At 45.7% G+C, this 16,090-nt stretch overlaps 1 protein-coding gene across 1 annotated transcript in view; it reads left to right on the forward strand.

Annotated features, from left to right (window-relative positions):
• Nucleotides 1-16,090, forward strand: part of ryr2a (ryanodine receptor 2a (cardiac)) — a 112,837-nt gene that overhangs the window by 64,713 nt on the left and 32,034 nt on the right. Inside the window, exons 55-63 of the mRNA XM_066663301.1 lie at nucleotides 944-1,043; nucleotides 1,557-1,636; nucleotides 2,225-2,301; nucleotides 3,554-3,627; nucleotides 7,244-7,261; nucleotides 12,567-12,647; nucleotides 13,950-14,038; nucleotides 14,403-14,531; nucleotides 15,318-15,422. Of these exons, the coding sequence (XP_066519398.1) occupies nucleotides 944-1,043; nucleotides 1,557-1,636; nucleotides 2,225-2,301; nucleotides 3,554-3,627; nucleotides 7,244-7,261; nucleotides 12,567-12,647; nucleotides 13,950-14,038; nucleotides 14,403-14,531; nucleotides 15,318-15,422 (753 nt within the window). The remainder of the gene's footprint in view (nucleotides 1-943; nucleotides 1,044-1,556; nucleotides 1,637-2,224; nucleotides 2,302-3,553; nucleotides 3,628-7,243; nucleotides 7,262-12,566; nucleotides 12,648-13,949; nucleotides 14,039-14,402; nucleotides 14,532-15,317; nucleotides 15,423-16,090) is intronic.

Consider the following 16,090-nt stretch of genomic DNA (forward strand, 5'->3'; position numbering starts at 1 on the left):
ACTGACTTACTACAGTCGTGAACTGCGGCTTTAACTACAGTAGAGAGTTAAAGGATGTATAATAATAATAGAAACCTATAACGGGGACTTCTTAGTAGGAGTAATAAAATGAGTCGGTTATGTCGGAGTGAACACTATGCTGGGTGTGTGCACACATTTCCCATAAGTGAATAATCGTGAGACTGTAGAGTAATGTAACACAGATCTGTGACTGTGTCACTCTCCTGCTCACGTGACTATCTCTCGTAAATTGTTAATGTAGCGTGTGGTGATTAGGCTTAACCGTGCACGAGTAACTGGACAGTGGTGAATGTGCTGCTTTGTTTCCGTGCTCCAGCACGCTGGGTTTGCACTGCACCAAATTAACTTCAACTAAACGTTCTTCAGTTCTGAGAAATCCAAGAAATTCAACCGTTATTTCTTTACGCAACACACTTAAAAACTATGGTTCTACAAGGGTTCTTTGGTGAAAAAAATGGTTCTGTATAGAACCACGAACACTCGAAGAACATTTTTCATGATTAAAGGGTGTTGACATCACGAAGTGGTTCTTCAGATTGATGGAGAATGTGCTGTAAATGGTTTATTAGTGGAATACTTTCAGAGCTGTAAATGTTCATTCAATACATGGTAGAGTTCAGAAACTAAATACAGGTAAACACATCACTCTCCGGTTACTCCTAGACTGCACTGTGGCCTGCGGTTACAGCATGTCGCTGTAGGAATAGTAGTTCTTGTAAGAACCCCCAGTCTACACATTTCTAACTTAACACGGCTTTAGAGGTCCTTTGGCCTTTTTGCAGTGGACTCCATTCCTTAATCTTGAAAGTGAAGGATGTGTGAAGCACACTGACTCTTGTGTATTTAAACGTCTGGGATGGGGAGGATGTGGATGTCATGCCTGTCGTTCTCTCTCCTCTTCTTCCTCTCCTCCCTGCTGCAGGAGAAAGAGATGGAGAAGCAGAAGCTGTTGTATCAGCAGGCGAGGCTCCATGACCGTGGAGCGGCGGAGATGGTGCTGCAGACCATCAGCGCCAGCAAAGGTCCTCCACGCACACCTGTCCACCTCATATCACTCATTACTCCGGTCCTGGTTTTATCATTTAAACACGCAGCAGCGAGCTGAGTCGACTGCTGTGTCCCAAACGGTACCCTGTGCACTGTTCCCTAACACCTGGATCACTTCGGCATAGTCACAGAAGCTCGTACTTGTGCACAGTGCTACTGCAGTGAAAGGAACGGCAAGAACGTTGGCAAAATCACGACTCATAATGGTGCAGGAGGCAGAACAAATGTAATTGGTTATCGGCCAAAAGGCTGATTAGTTAGCACATGTTGAGTGGAGATGATCATATACCACGCCACAAACCAGTAAAGCTTAGTAGTATTGTACTTTGCTTGAATGGAGGATGATACCTGAATGTTATAATACTCTGCTGCCTCTGAGGAAGCAGAGCGTTACTGTGCAGAGGCAGCAGTCATAAGTCGAGTGAGCGAAATGTACTTAGAATGTACTGTAGAATCCGCCTGTGACTCTGTTCTGCTTGTGTCCACAGGTGAGATGGGCCTGATGGTGGCATCCACTCTAAAGCTGGGCATCGCTGTCCTCAACGGTGGAAACTCAACAGTGCAGCAGGTGAAAATCCACTTTATTGGAACACAGTGGAACACAGTTCTTGTTTCTTTGGTTCAAACCTCACGAGCCCCACAGCAGTGTTCTCCCCCTGTGTAAACAGCCCTGTTCAGAACGCCCACTTTCAGCACCTGTTCCTTTAAATGATAATGAGCCGCTCGCTGTTCACCCCGACCCCGAGCGCACAGCAGTGAGGAGCGAGGAGCAGAAGCTGGTTTTTAGCCGTTTTCACTCTGTTCTCTTTCTTCTCCGTTTTTACTCAGTGCTCTTATTTCTCCGCGCTCGTTGTGTCTGTTTTGCTGAGTTTAACCTCGTCTTTGCGCTCTCACATAAACGCCGGTCCAGCGCTGTGATTGGACAGACTCAGATGAGGGGGCGGGGCCATTCTAAAGTCTCTGCACTTGACGTCAGAAGCGGAGCAGAATCAGAACGACTCGTTTTTTCCTGTGTTTCTGACTCAGGCGGCACACAGAAAACTGACTGGGGTCTTGTTTCACAGTGTGTGGGTTGGTGGGCTCCAGATTCACTTTTTAATGGGTTTATTTAAAAACAAGGATAAATGCCTATCTGTGTTTTTCTCTCCTCTGGTAGAAAATGCTGGATTATCTGAAGGACAAGAAGGACGTGGGGTTCTTCCAGAGTCTGGCGGGTCTGATGCAGTCCTGCAGGTCAGACGGAGCTTCGGCTCTAATTTGTCACCACATTTTTTTAATAAACAAGTATGGAGCACCTGAAGGTACAATTCGCAGTTGGGACACACATTTTCTTTAGTTGATGTATTTATTTAAATTGTGGCCACAGTTTCTTAAACGTTTCCCATGATTTACAGATCCTGCTCTCCTTTCTTTAAATCACTCTCCATGATTTTATAAACAGGGTGAGTCAAAACTGTCAGTCCCTTTTGTTTCAGAGACGAAAGGGTAACTGAATGCCACATCAAGTAATGGGTGAGTGGCCTATCTTTTAGGCCACGTCCATCGAAGCAGCTGCCTTCTGTTTCAGACACTGCCCATGGCAGCAGCTCAGAAGGGGGTGATACAACTGCCTTTCCAACGTAGGAACAGGAGCCACTGAAACCTGTGTGTGTGTGTGTGTGTGTTGGGGGGCTTCAGATCCCAAATGAATGACCACCAGCACTAAAACAGTGAGCGTATCATCAAAGGTCCCTTTTAAAACATATGGTTCTTTTCTGCTGCATGGTACCTACTGGACTCTACTCTCTGATTGGTCCCTAGTCGCTTTCCCACTCCCACAGCTCCCCTCTAACCTGTCGTCTCTAACCCCGTCTCTAAGGGGAACAGTGGGCTTTGGAAACCACAACAACGGCAGCGGTAACGTTAAGCGGTGTTTACTCATGGTGTATCGGCGTGTTGTTGTTGTTTGTTACTGAACACAGCTCCGTCATCAGTTCAGACAGATCAGTAGAGTTTGTTCCTTCCTTGTTGCAGCGTCCAGCTCTCGCTGGATTCTTTCGTCGGCCACCGATCCAAGGAGCGTTTGAACCTCTTCAAAAGACCACGGTGTAATTTTACGAGCTGCCGTCGTGAGTCGGATAAAAACAAACGTTTACAGATAGAGAGTTGGTGCTGGTCGTCTGCGTTGCGTGGCGTAGAGTGACGACTCTCTCTGGACAATCAGCGCTCTGCAAGGTTTACACGCCACGGTTTAGTCCCTACTCGACTCGCTCTGAACCACGAGAGAACAGCCACTAAACAAGAACCCGCTTCCAGAACCAGGACCTGATTCACCTGGGGGAGGAGGGGAACAGTCGAGTCGAGTCTAGTAGAGTAGGGACCATGCAGTGGAAAAGCGCCAGTAGTGTTCACAAAGGCTGTGTGAATAAGACGTATCCTCTCGTGACTAATCTCATCAGCGAGTGTCTGTGTTTGTTTGTTTGTTTGTTTACTCTGTTTACTGCAGCGTTCTAGACCTGAATGCTTTTGAGAGACAGAATAAAGCTGAGGGTCTGGGCATGGTGACGGAAGAAGGATCAGGTAATTTTACGTCTTTATCAGTAGTGGAATATCTGATTTAATGTTTCGATAACAATAATAACACACTTTAATATTTACATCAGGACCGACGCAGTGTTTACAGTCTCATCTCACTCATTTATCCATGTTTCCATGTCCTGTTTCTGTTGATACGGTTTAGTATTGCTTTGACTCTTCAGCGTGGTTTTGATCCTCAGTGTCTGATATATGTCGGTTTAGTCCTGTTTTCATTTTCTGATTCCAGTTCCATTCCTCGTGCGTCTGTTTTTCTTGTCCCTTCACATTCACTGCAGCTCGGTGCGATTGATGATGACCGGAGGAAATGCTGAATCGAAGCTTTGTCTGAATTTTTGAAAGCTGTTGTTCTGAAAGGGTACCATGACAAAAAAAAGAGTTTTCCAGCTCTGTCTGTAAATGAATGAATGGCAAATACAAACTCCTAATAACAGCATCATTTTGGGCTTTTACTGTCTTTGTTACTAATAGATCACCACCTCAGAAATATTAATCTATCGGACTTCCCGAACAAACCCCTTGTCCTTGGTTTGTTTTTAAACCTCTTCTGTCTCATCGCTGTCTTACGAGACGTGTCGCAGTTCTAGTTTCTGTTGTACTCTTCATTTCTACGTGAAAATGAAGGACCGATTGTTTGCCGTTTGTTTCTTTCTCCATGACTTTGTGCCCTTCTTTTTTGTCATAATACCCTTTAAATTAAAGCAGAGGCATGTGCTGTTTTTTATTGCTCTTTTAATTCTTTGCTCTTTTGTTTGGATTCAGTCATCTACGTTCCCAAGCATTATTTCCACAGTGGAGGAGCCTTCTATAAGGCATAGAAATACGGTTTAAAGCAGTTGTGTGTAGTGTATAACTGTAATTCAACGTTCAAACATTCTCCTGCTCTTCTGCCATTTCACAGTAACTGTGTGTCGTATTAAAATCACATTCTCGTTTTATTCAACAGATAATAAGCTAAAAACACAGTGTTACTGCGGTCTGTTTCCGACTCTGACACTGCCTCCATCTGTAAATGGTCTAAACCCACACTCACACAGACTTTTGGACACAGTATTGTCCCCAAGAACAGAACAAACCCATCACAGTCTTCTGCAGCTTTTTCCTGATGGAGCTCAGAACCAACGCAGCGCACAATAAACTCTTCACTTTTCACACGGCTTCAGTCTTAGGTTCTTTTTGTGTTGAATGAAGTGAGACTGTGACTTTAATACGACACACAGTCAGTGTGACATCACTAAAGAAGCAGGAGAGTGTTTGAATATTGAATTGCAGTTATAGACTATGCACCAATGCTGTAAAATTATTTGTACACTTACAATATATAAATACATAGCCGTGCAACATCAGAGACCATGCTCCATGTATATACTTCTCAGTCAAAACAGACATTACACACAAGTTCATTCATCCTGCGGCTTCAGAACCAACTCAGCGTCATCAGTGTGTCCAGTGTTTATCGAGTCCTTAGCTCCTCCTCTTTCTGGACACTCACTTTCAGGGCCCCAGCTGCACCTCCACAGTTCAGCCAGCGTATATTTATACGCATTAAGGGTGACCCTCATTTAGATTATCGTAGACTTTCTAATGTATAAAACATAGAATTAGAAATAAAGATGTTATATATTACATTATATACCAAGAAAAATAGGAAAAATAAGGAATAATAATAAATAAATCCAAGAGTAAAAATCTAATTTTAGTAAACCACAGCACAGATGAGTCCAGTGGCAGAAAAAGAGAAAAAATAAACGGAAAAAAAGAGTGGAAATATAAAGCACGAGACAATATTTAAAGGAGCACTGCATATTATTTTTACCTGGAGGTTGTGGGTTTGATTCCTGCTCCGGGTGACTGTCTGTGAGGAGTGTGGTGTGTTCTCTCTGTGTCTGCGTGGGTTTCCTCCGGGTGACTGTCTGTGAGGAGTGTGGTGTGTTCTCTCTGTGTCTGTGTGGGTTTCCTCCGGGTGACTGTCTGTGAGGAGTTGGTGTGTTCTCCCTGTGTCTGCGTGGGTTTCCTCCGGGTGACTGTCTGTGAGGAGTGTGGTGTGTTCTCTCTGTGTCTGTGTGGGTTTCCTCCGGGTGACTGTCTGTGAGGAGTGTGGTGTGTTCTCCCCGTGTCTGCGTGGGTTTCCTCCGGGTGACTGTCTGTGAGGAGTTGGTGTGTTCTCCCTGTGTCTGCGTGGGTTTCCTCCGGGTGACTGTCTGTGAGGAGTGTGGTGTGTTCTCTCTGTGTCTGCGTGGGTTTCCTCTGGGTGACTGTCTGTGAGGAGTGTGGTGTGTTCTCCCTGTGTCTGCGTGGGTTTCCTCTGGGTGACTGTCTGTGAGGAGTGTGGTGTGTTCTCCCTGTGTCTGCGTGGGTTTCCTCCGGGTGACTGTCTGTGAGGAGTGTGGTGTGTGACCCTGAATTGGATAAGCGGTTACAGATAACGGATGGATGGATGGAATGGATCGGATCTGTGTGGGCGGGGCCTCTGTGCGGGGCTCTTTAGTGTCGAATAGTGTCGAGGAGCAGACGGCTGTGGACGTGTTAAGGGCTGATTTAGAAAGACAGTGGTCTCCTCAGGAACACTGACTCTTTTAATCAATGTAACGTGCGGATGTAATTTGCAGTGGACGTTGGTTCTGCGTGAATAATAATAATAATAAAAATGTGGTGGTCTCAGATGTTGCAGGATGCTATAGATTAACAATTTAAATATATAAACAAATTCTTTATTCCTTCCCAAAATATATAACATTACAGCTCCCTTCTTGTTTCTAGACTCACTGTCCACTCTCTCAGCTCCATTGACCACACGGGGGCACTCTATAGTTCTAAACTTACAGACTTACAGAATCCATCTGCTGCTCTGCATACTTTGTTACCCACTTCCCCCCTGTTCCTCAGCGCTCAGGACCCCCACAGAGCAGGTGTGATGTGGTGGTGGATCATTCTCAGCGCTGCAGTGACACTGACGTGGTGGTGGTGTGTTAGTGTGTGTTGTGCTGGTGTAGAGTGGATCAGACACAGCAGTGCTGCTGTGTCTTTTTAAACCCCTGAGAACAGTCCACCGACCAAAAACATCCAGCCGACAGCGTCCTGTGTCACTGATGAAGGACTAGAGGACGAGCGACACACACTGTGCAGCGACAGATGAGCTACTGTCTCTGACTCTACATCTACAAGGTGGACCAACGAGGGAGGAGTGTCTCACAGAGTGAACAGAGAGTGGACACAGGGTTTAAAAACTCCAGCAGCACTGCTGTGTCTGATCCACTCTACACCAGCACAACACACACTAACACACCACCACCACGTCAGTGTCACTGCAGCGCTGAGAATGATCCACCACCACATCACACCTGCTCTGTGGGGGTCTGGAGTCTGTAAGTGTAGAAGTGCACAGAGCCCCGGTGGGGGTCAGTGGAGCTGAGACGGTGTGTTCGGTGAATCCGGCGATTGGTGATTTTCAGGAATGCTGATGATTGAATCCAAGGATCATCTTTTTTTCCCACTCAAAAACAAAAGTCAAAGTTTGACCTTGTAATCTGTTTGACCTCTCACTCTTGTTTCTTTCCTTTTTTCTTCTGTTGGGTTCATGTACTGTCCTCCCCCTCCTCAGTCATCACCCATGAGCGTGGTAACTATGCTCTTCTGCTGCCATATTGCTGTGGTCTTTAGCTCTGTGTCTCCGATGTGTCCAGGTCCCGAGCTCTGTCCGTGCCCCATGCCGACACTGACACCCACCCACCACACACTCCACTCTCTTTATCACCCCTCTTTAGTGCCTCTATCACCCCCACACAGGCTCTCCTTGCCTCAGACCTGTGGTCAATCACTCGCTTGTTTTTCCTCCCTCTCCGGAGTTGGCCAGTTTCTGGCACTGTGTAAGAGCAGATAGCTGTTTTAAAGCCCCCTCAAAACCCCTCGTCTTCTCATCTCCCCTTGCTTTGTCCCTGGGCTCTTGCCGTAGTTGGCTGGGTGTTTTTAAGTGGAGAGCGTCTGTGTGGTGTATTTTCCTGGGAGCACTGTTTTTAAGGAATGTATTTGTGTGGTTTATGAAGATCCTGGTCTTTAATCAGTGAAGCCCACTTCATTAAAAGAAGCTTTATTCACTGTAACCCGTGTTAGTTCAGAACCAAAATATAGACTTTATTATTAAACATATTACACAACAGTTAGTTCTAAGCACAACATTGATTTTTATTCTACAGAGCAGTTTAAGTCCTCGTTTCTGAGTGTCCTCTCTCCCCTTGGAGCTGAGTTACAGGGCGCAGTGGTTAAATCTCCCCCTACGACACGGGACGACCCTTCAACACCCTGATACTTCATCAGAACACAAATAAAACAGAGCAGCGCTTCATTCCCAGGCGACTAGCGCCGCTCTGTAGCAGCTCTACACCAGTCTGCAGTGATATCAGAGGAGCTGCTGGACTTTAGTTACATTTAGGGCCTCGTTCAGAAGAGTTCGACAATCAGAGATTACCCCCCTCTCCTCACTCTTCTGTGACATGGAGCTCAGCTCAGATTCTCATTCTGCAGAGTTCTGTTCACACTTCCAGCTCCACCTTAAATGCTGCAGTAGCCTCAGGCACCAGAGTGTAATTGCTGCACCATTTAAGGTGGAACTGTACATTTACAGCTAACTCCAGAGACCTCAGCTGCTCCTCGTGCTGTTTTCTGCTCGTTCTGAAGTAAAGGCCATAATCCACTGAAACTACATTAAACTCAGAGAATACACTGGGGTCATAGAGTTTAAAGGAGGAAATACTGCCCCCTGTGGGTTACTTTGGGCACTGCGCAGCGTCTCGCCGCTGATTCCCAAGTCGTTATAACCCTCCCCTTGGTGCGTGACTTTGCAAAATCTCATTTTGAAGAGCTATGTCTCCCTCACACTTCTGTGAAGAACTGACCCCCACCCCTAGGGGAAACTGAGAGGGAGGGGTAAGTGGTAGTGATTCCCTTCTAGTGTCTGCTCCTGTTCTTATTGTTATGGCTGTTATTAAACTGTTCCGCTCAGATTCACATGCTCTCTAACCACACAGGGCTTTAGTCAGAGGTTCACCAGTAGTGGAGATCAGAAAGGTTCTATTAGTTCAGGGTGTGTTCCCATGTTCCTGGGTCGGCTCCGGACCCCTGGGACCCTGATTAGGATGAAGAGCTTACAGAAGATCAATGAATGAATGAAGGGCTTGTACTGATCAGAGATCAAGACTTTAATAAGCTTATAGTACGTGTTCCTTAAAAAGTGTTCCCATGTTCCTCTCTGTAAAATCTCTGTCTCTTTGGACTCGTGGCTTCTTTGGCTGCACCGATGTGTCAGAGTCAAGGGTCCCCACCTTCCTCCCCCTCCCCCTCCTGCTGTAGGCTGTTCAGTCTGTGTTCAGTGGCGTATTCTCCGTTGTTCTCGCCGTTCCTTTGATTTTGTTTGTTTGTTTGTTTAGATCAGACGTGTGTGTTTGTCTTTCTTTTCCTCTCCATGATCGTTTCCTTCTTTTCTCTCTGAAATGCCCCTTGTTCCTTTGGTTTGATTTTGTTGCTTTGTCTCTGGACAACACCCTCTTATCCCCAGCTCAGTGTTGTGTTTCTTGACCTCCTCCTTGTGTTACCTTCTCATCCATGTTTCTGTTCAGTGGCTCCATCTTCAGGCTCATTTTCAGAAGTGCAGTTGTGTATTGTTCTCTTACTGGTGCCGAGAATGATAGACCAGAGGAAGTCTAACCCAAATCAAATGTTTCGTCCACAGATCGTTGGCCAGGATTGCGCCGAAACCCCGTTAGAGCAGTGTGTTGTTTAATGCGATGGTAGCGATGTTTAAGTCAATGAAATGCGTTAGAGTTAGAGCTGTGTGTTGTGTTGCATGCTGAATTTCAGACAGCTGTGCAGTCACAGTGTGTAAAGGCTTCTGTTCTGGTTTATCATCTTATAAACAACAAGCCTGAAAGTGCATCTCGTTATTCAGTCGCCCAGAAGGTTAAAGGAACATTAGCCTCCTCGTCTCCACAGTGGAACACGGTTCTATTAATGAAACGTCTGTGATCTGCTTTGGTCCAAACCCCACGAGCCCCACAGCAGTGTTCTCCCCCTGTGTAAACAGCCCCTGTTCAGAACGCACCTGTTCCTTTAAATGATAACGAGCCGCTCGCTGTTCACCCCGACCCCGAGCGCACAGCAGTGAGGAGCGAGGAGCAGAAGCTCTGGTTTTTAGCCGTTTTCACTCTGTTTTCTTTTATCTCTGTTCTCGTTTTCTCCGCCTTTGCGCTCTCACATAAACACGGGTCCAGCGCTGTGATTGGACAGACTCAGACGAGGGGGCGGGGCCATTCTAAAGTCTCTGCACTTGACGTCAGAAGCGGAGCAGAATCAGAATATCCTGTGTTTTCAGACTTAAGACAGTGTACAGAAAACTGACTGAGTGGGTCTCCAGATTCACACTTTAACGGTGAACACTGTGTGACCTTTCCTTATTTAAAGATGCAAGTAAAGGGAGACTGAATCGAAGCACTTTCATGCTGATTTAATGTAACTGTAGTCCAACCCTAATGGAGTGAACTAGCCCTGTGCCCATGACTGTCCGAACTGTATATTGTAATTGAACTCATTTCAGAATCACTCTTTGGACGGTGCTCCCATTTTCATTAACCATGAAAAACCTGCATGGTTACCGCAGCATTTTCCCCTGTACCGCCTCCGCAGCCTGGACAATCATCTGACCTCACGGAGAAGGTGATGCTCATTTATTCTGACTGTAAGACGCTGGCCCAAACTGGACTTGACATGCTCATAGAACTTGCTGCACTTGAGTTTTGTAATCTATAGCTGGCTGTAGCTGCTTTCACACTCCACGATGTCTGCATCACTACTCTATACAACACACTCCTTCAAGGAAACTCATAGGACACACCGTTTACTGCCAAAATGTTCACTTTCTCCCTGATCTGGCTGAGAGGCAGCAGTGACTGTGCAGAAAATACAGGGGTTGGACAATGAAAGTGAAACACCTGGTTTTAGACCACAATAATTTATTAGTACGGTGTAGGGCCTCCTTTTGCGGCCGATACAGCGTCAGTTCGTCTTGGGAATGACATACACAAGTCCTGCACAGTGGTCAGAGGGATTTGAAGCCATTCTTCTTGCAGGATAGTGGCCAGGTCTCTACGTGATGCTGGTGGAGGAAAACGTTTCCTGACTCGCTCCTCCAAAACACCCCAAAGTGGCTCAATAATATTTAGATCTGGTGACTGTGCAGGCCATGGGAGATGTTCAACTTCACTTTCATGTTCATCAAACCAGTCTTTCACCAGTCTTGCTGTGTGTATTGGTGCATTGTCGTCCTGATACACGGCACCGCCTTCAGGACACAGTGTTTGAACCATTGGATGCACATGGTCTTACTGGTGCAGTGTGGAGTTAATGAAGAGAATCCAATTTAGCCATGAAACCTCCCACACTACAATGACAGGGGTTTCACTTTCAGTGTCCAACCCCTGTACGTCCAGTAGACAGTGTTCTGCACACAATGACCAAAAATAAATGAATAAATAACTCACAAAGGAGCTGTTGGAATCGACTGAAACTTGTGTGAAATGTGTGAATATAACGATGAAATATAAGTGATTGTATATTTGATTATTGGGGAGGAGCCTCTAGTCCCCTGTTGGGCTTCTAGCCTGGACACAACAAGAGAGTTTGGACATGGAGGCAATACAGGTTCCATACGGTGGAGCTCTGCTGGACGGTTTTTTAATCCCGCTCCCGCTAGATTTCGTCCCTCACTTGCCTGCTTCCGCCAAACATCAGCAACATCTAATTTCTCGTACGTTGATTGCGCAGCTGAATATTATCTTTTTAGACGATAATAGTGTTTTTATTCATGTGTGTGGTTCTTCTACATGTTCACGTTGTCCTGCTCCCGCGGTCCCTGCTCTGGTGAACCTCCCGCGCCACAAGATACTGTGATGGGACCCGAGAGTCCCTAGGGAGTGAAGACCTCTATCGTACAGCGTCCTGCAGCACATTTGCCCACAGATGTTGCAGCTGCCGTCCCGGTTGGTTCCGTAAAGGCACGATTGGTGATTAATCTAGTGACGAGGATGAGGAAGTGCTGTGGAGACATTCCTGGGAAACCCTTGCTGTGTGTGTGAACACCCTGCCGTGGGACGGTGTCGCTCGTATCACTACTAGGCTACTACGTAGTGACCGACTGTCGTATGTGACATCTACCCAGGTCATTACACCAGCAGGGGGCAGTGCATTGCTGTACAGTAAAGGCAGGAATGAAGACTTCACCCTGAGGCTTCCACACTTGAACCTGACTGCCATCGGATTCCAAACAGAACCTGGATTTGTGGCTAAAAATGACACGGTTCCTGTCTGTAACTGTCCAGGTTTTTTCTTCACAACACCACTGCCCCCGACAGCTCAGTCTGAACGGCTGAAACGGCAGGAATTCGTCCTGCTTCTCTCAGTCCAGCAATGTGCCTCCTGTGAAGTGTCTTAGTGTGACGTAGAGGCGTCTAACAGTCAGCCCTCTCTCACCAACAGACACGACCCAAAAGTAGACCGAAGTAGAGACTCAGTGATGTTTGCAGTGTGAAAGCAGCGCTGTTTTACCTGTGGGTTTGTCAAGTTCAGCCAGAGAGCCTCAGAACTGTTCTCTCTGTTGTGTCTGGGGAATTTCTACAGACACCAGATCACAATAGCACTCCCCTTATCATTCTCAGAGGCACAGGAATAAAATGCTGCTCCTGTCCCCACATTGCCCTTGTTTTTTTTTCTGTACTCTGACAGCAGTAGTGTCTCCCATCTGTGTGTGTGTGTGTGTGTGAGGGAGAGAGAGAGTGTGTGTGAGGGCTGCTATAACCCCTCTCTCAGACTCTGTGGCTGTGTGCTGTTGGTCTTTGCCTGTGTCTCTGACGCTGGTTTGCTCTGGTCTGGTCGTGCAGGAGAGAAGGTGATGCAGGACGACGAGTTCACCTGCGACCTCTTCCGCTTCCTGCAGCTTCTCTGTGAGGGACACAACTCAGGTCAGCAGCCGCGAACCTCGTTTACAGTGAACCGCAGACGTAAAATACTCAGTGTTGATCAGAATGATTTCAGGAGACTCTCAGGCTGGGTTTTTATCCAAAACCCCTTCGCGAATGTTCTGTGCAATAAATAAATATGGGAAGAAGTGAATGCGAAAATGAGTCGTGTTTCCATCCACTGCACTTTTGCGAATAAACTTCAGATGACTTCGTGACCAGGAATGGCATCGAAACAAGGGAGAGGGAGGGATCTGAGCGGGTCGTTTATATCAAAAACACACTTTATATCAGAAAGCTGTGTGGTCTCTGTCTTTTGCTCAGTGCTGTATATTTTCATACATGCTGTAAAATAAGAAGCTCGGGCGCCGGTGTGAAAACAGAGTGGTAAAGTGCGGAGAGGAGAGAAGAGGAAGGAGATACGCTGGGAGTCTGTTAAAAGCCTGTGGTTGTGGGATCAGCCCGGGCTCTGGGGGGCGCTGTGCTGCATGCACAATGTGTATAAACCAGCTGAAACCTCATTGTTTATTCAAAAAACCCTTTACCTTCACTCTTTTGTGCTTTAGCGATAGTCAAACGTTTCCACCTCGTCTCGGCGTTAAACTATTTTGCGATTATTGGGTGTTTTTTCAAATGATAGCTTTTTTCAGGTTTTTTCATGTGCATTTTCATAATTCACAAAAACTCAGTGGATGGAAAACCCTCTACAGTCTTCAGGGATTTTTTTAAACACGTTCTTTAGTCTCAGAATCTGGTTTCTCCAGCTCCACGTCCTTTTAGACACAGAGAGTCATTTAGACCGGTCTTTGGCGGTTGTTAGAAGTTCCACTTTCTCTGTAGCTTTTAATAACTTTCGTTGACTTTCTTTTTCATTGCAACTTGTGTTTTATATGTTTTTGTATTGTCCTTTTCCTAAACCTGAAGCTTTTAATAATGGATTATTAAATGTAAAATAGAAAAATATCTAACAAACGCTTTTATTGCATTTATATTAGTGGTGTCAACTGATTAAATAAGATAATCGTGTAATCGTTATATTCAGTAATTAATCATGGTTCATCACAGTTTAAGATGCTAGAACTTACTTTACAGGAGCATCAGGTGTGTGTGTGTGTGTGTGAGAGAGAGAGAGAGAGAGAGAGAGAGAGAGAGTGAAAGGAACAACACGTGTGTGACTCTGAAACATCTCCTGATGCATAAATAATTACATACTTGTAGTTTATGGCTGCATCGACCGGCCGTACCTTGATTTTCTGGAGAGCTTTGGTCATTGTTTTCTTTTCCCTGCTCTGTGTCATGTGACAGATTTCCAGAACTATCTCAGAACTCAGACAGGAAACAACACCACCGTAAACATCATCATCTCCACCGTGGACTACCTTCTAAGAGTACAGGTGAGGACTGGAGACAAACAGTTCCCAATCTGCGTCTAAGACCAGCATTTTCTTTCAGTCTCTATTTGCTTACACTCTCAGGTTAGAGATGTTTGCACTGTTTGGCTGTTTGTTCGAGTAGACAACTGTTAGCGTTGTTAACGTAACTGTTCACGTACTCGCCCCGTGTGCTACGCTTGTAACTGGAGGCTTCCACTAGAGGGCAGACCTGAGAAAGACATGGGTAATTGCAGCCTTCTTCAAAACGTCCGCCGCTGTGATGCTGTTGATCATCTGCACTGCCCCCTACGGTTTACGCGGGTACTGCACCTTTGGTATGCATTTTGATTAATACCATCGTAAATGTGGCCTTGAATTCCTCCAGGAGTCCATCAGTGACTTCTACTGGTACTACTCTGGGAAAGATGTGATAGACGAGCAGGGCCAGCGGAACTTCTCCAAGGCCATCAATGTGGCTAAACAGGTCTTCAACACCCTTACAGAGTACATTCAGGTACGTCTTTATGCTTGGAGGTCAGTGATTGCTGTTTATACAGACACCAGGAGCATGTGGCTATTTTATATTTGCAATCTTCAACCATTTAGACATGGGTAAAAATGAAAAGAACATTATATCATATTTTTACCATAAAATTACAGCTTCAAAACCACTGTGATGCTCCACTATGCTTCAATAGGGAGAATATCGCATCTGTCCTTTCAGCACTCCAGCACTGCAGAAGCTGCACTATGTAACTTTTCTAAGAGGTTTTTTCTTTCAGTGTTGTGGCTGAACCTGGGTTTTGTAAGTTGATTAAAATCAGTTACTCGATAAATAAATAGTGCATTAAATGAGTGATATACACTGTATTCACAGGTCAGTATAAAGCCATGCTTGGCAGTCTGTACTTTCCCCACAAGGGGGCACTCAAATAGCTGTTCTGTGCCTCACTGAAAGAGCAAACCCACACCAGCAGGATCTCAGTCTTGCTGCACAATCTGCCAACCCTATTTTACACCAGTGTTGCTTTACATTCTCATTAAAGTTGGATTGAATTTGTTGTTTGTACCATTCACTGTCAAGTTGTTTCAGTTTAATTACCAAACGTTTATCGCCTGAAATGACAGCAGTCGTATCCATCTCAGTGTTTTATGTTTGGTTTTCCCCAGAAAATATAAAAAAAAAATGTGTTTATAATGGCTTTTGAATTCCCAGTTCATCTCTTTCTCTCTTTTTCTCCCACCCTTGTGCTGGTTGGACAGGGTAGTGGATAAATGCTTGTTGCTGTGTTTGTTGCAGGGTCCTTGCACGGGGAACCAGCAGAGTCTGGCCCACAGTCGGCTGTGGGACGCTGTGGTCGGCTTCCTCCATGTTTTCGCTCACATGCAGATGAAGCTGTCGCAGGTAGGAGCTGATTCTGAGAAATCACAGAGAACTGGGTGTGTAATGATCCATAACTGAGAAACACAAGACACACAAGGTGAAGAAAGGTGTGTCAGTTTTACACAAGCCACATTTACATTTTCTGTTTCATCCTTTACGCCACTGTGTAAAGTTCAGCACATAACCAATGACTGTGCCGTACTCTGAGGACAACGTGTGACTTATTTTAACTCAGGAAATCAAGAAAAACATGTCTTTGGACCATGTCTAGGCCAGGGTCAGTGATTTGCTACAGGAGCTACAGGAAAGCAGTGAAGAGATGGTGGCAGAAGAGTTACATGGCTGAACTTAGGAACAGTGCCGCAGCTTTCTGGATCATTTTTAGGGGCCTGATGTTCCACAGAGGAAGACAAGATGAAGAAGGGAGCTGCAGTTTGAATTCTACAGGATTATATTAACCACCACTGAAGTGCCCTTGAGCAAAGGACCTAACACCCCCAACTGTCCCTGGGCGCTGAGGTTGGCAGCCCACTGCTTCGGTTGTGTGTGTTCACTGCCCCTTGTGTTTGTGAAGAATTGCTCACTAGTGTGTGTTTGAGTGTTCACTGCCGCAAATGGGTTAAATGCAGAAACGCAATTTCTCTTAGGGGTTTAGAAAAGATGATTCTTTTTCTGCTTCTTCATCACGT

This window comes from Hoplias malabaricus, chromosome 3, assembly GCF_029633855.1.
Source record: "Hoplias malabaricus isolate fHopMal1 chromosome 3, fHopMal1.hap1, whole genome shotgun sequence".
Lineage (NCBI taxonomy): Eukaryota > Metazoa > Chordata > Actinopteri > Characiformes > Erythrinidae > Hoplias > Hoplias malabaricus.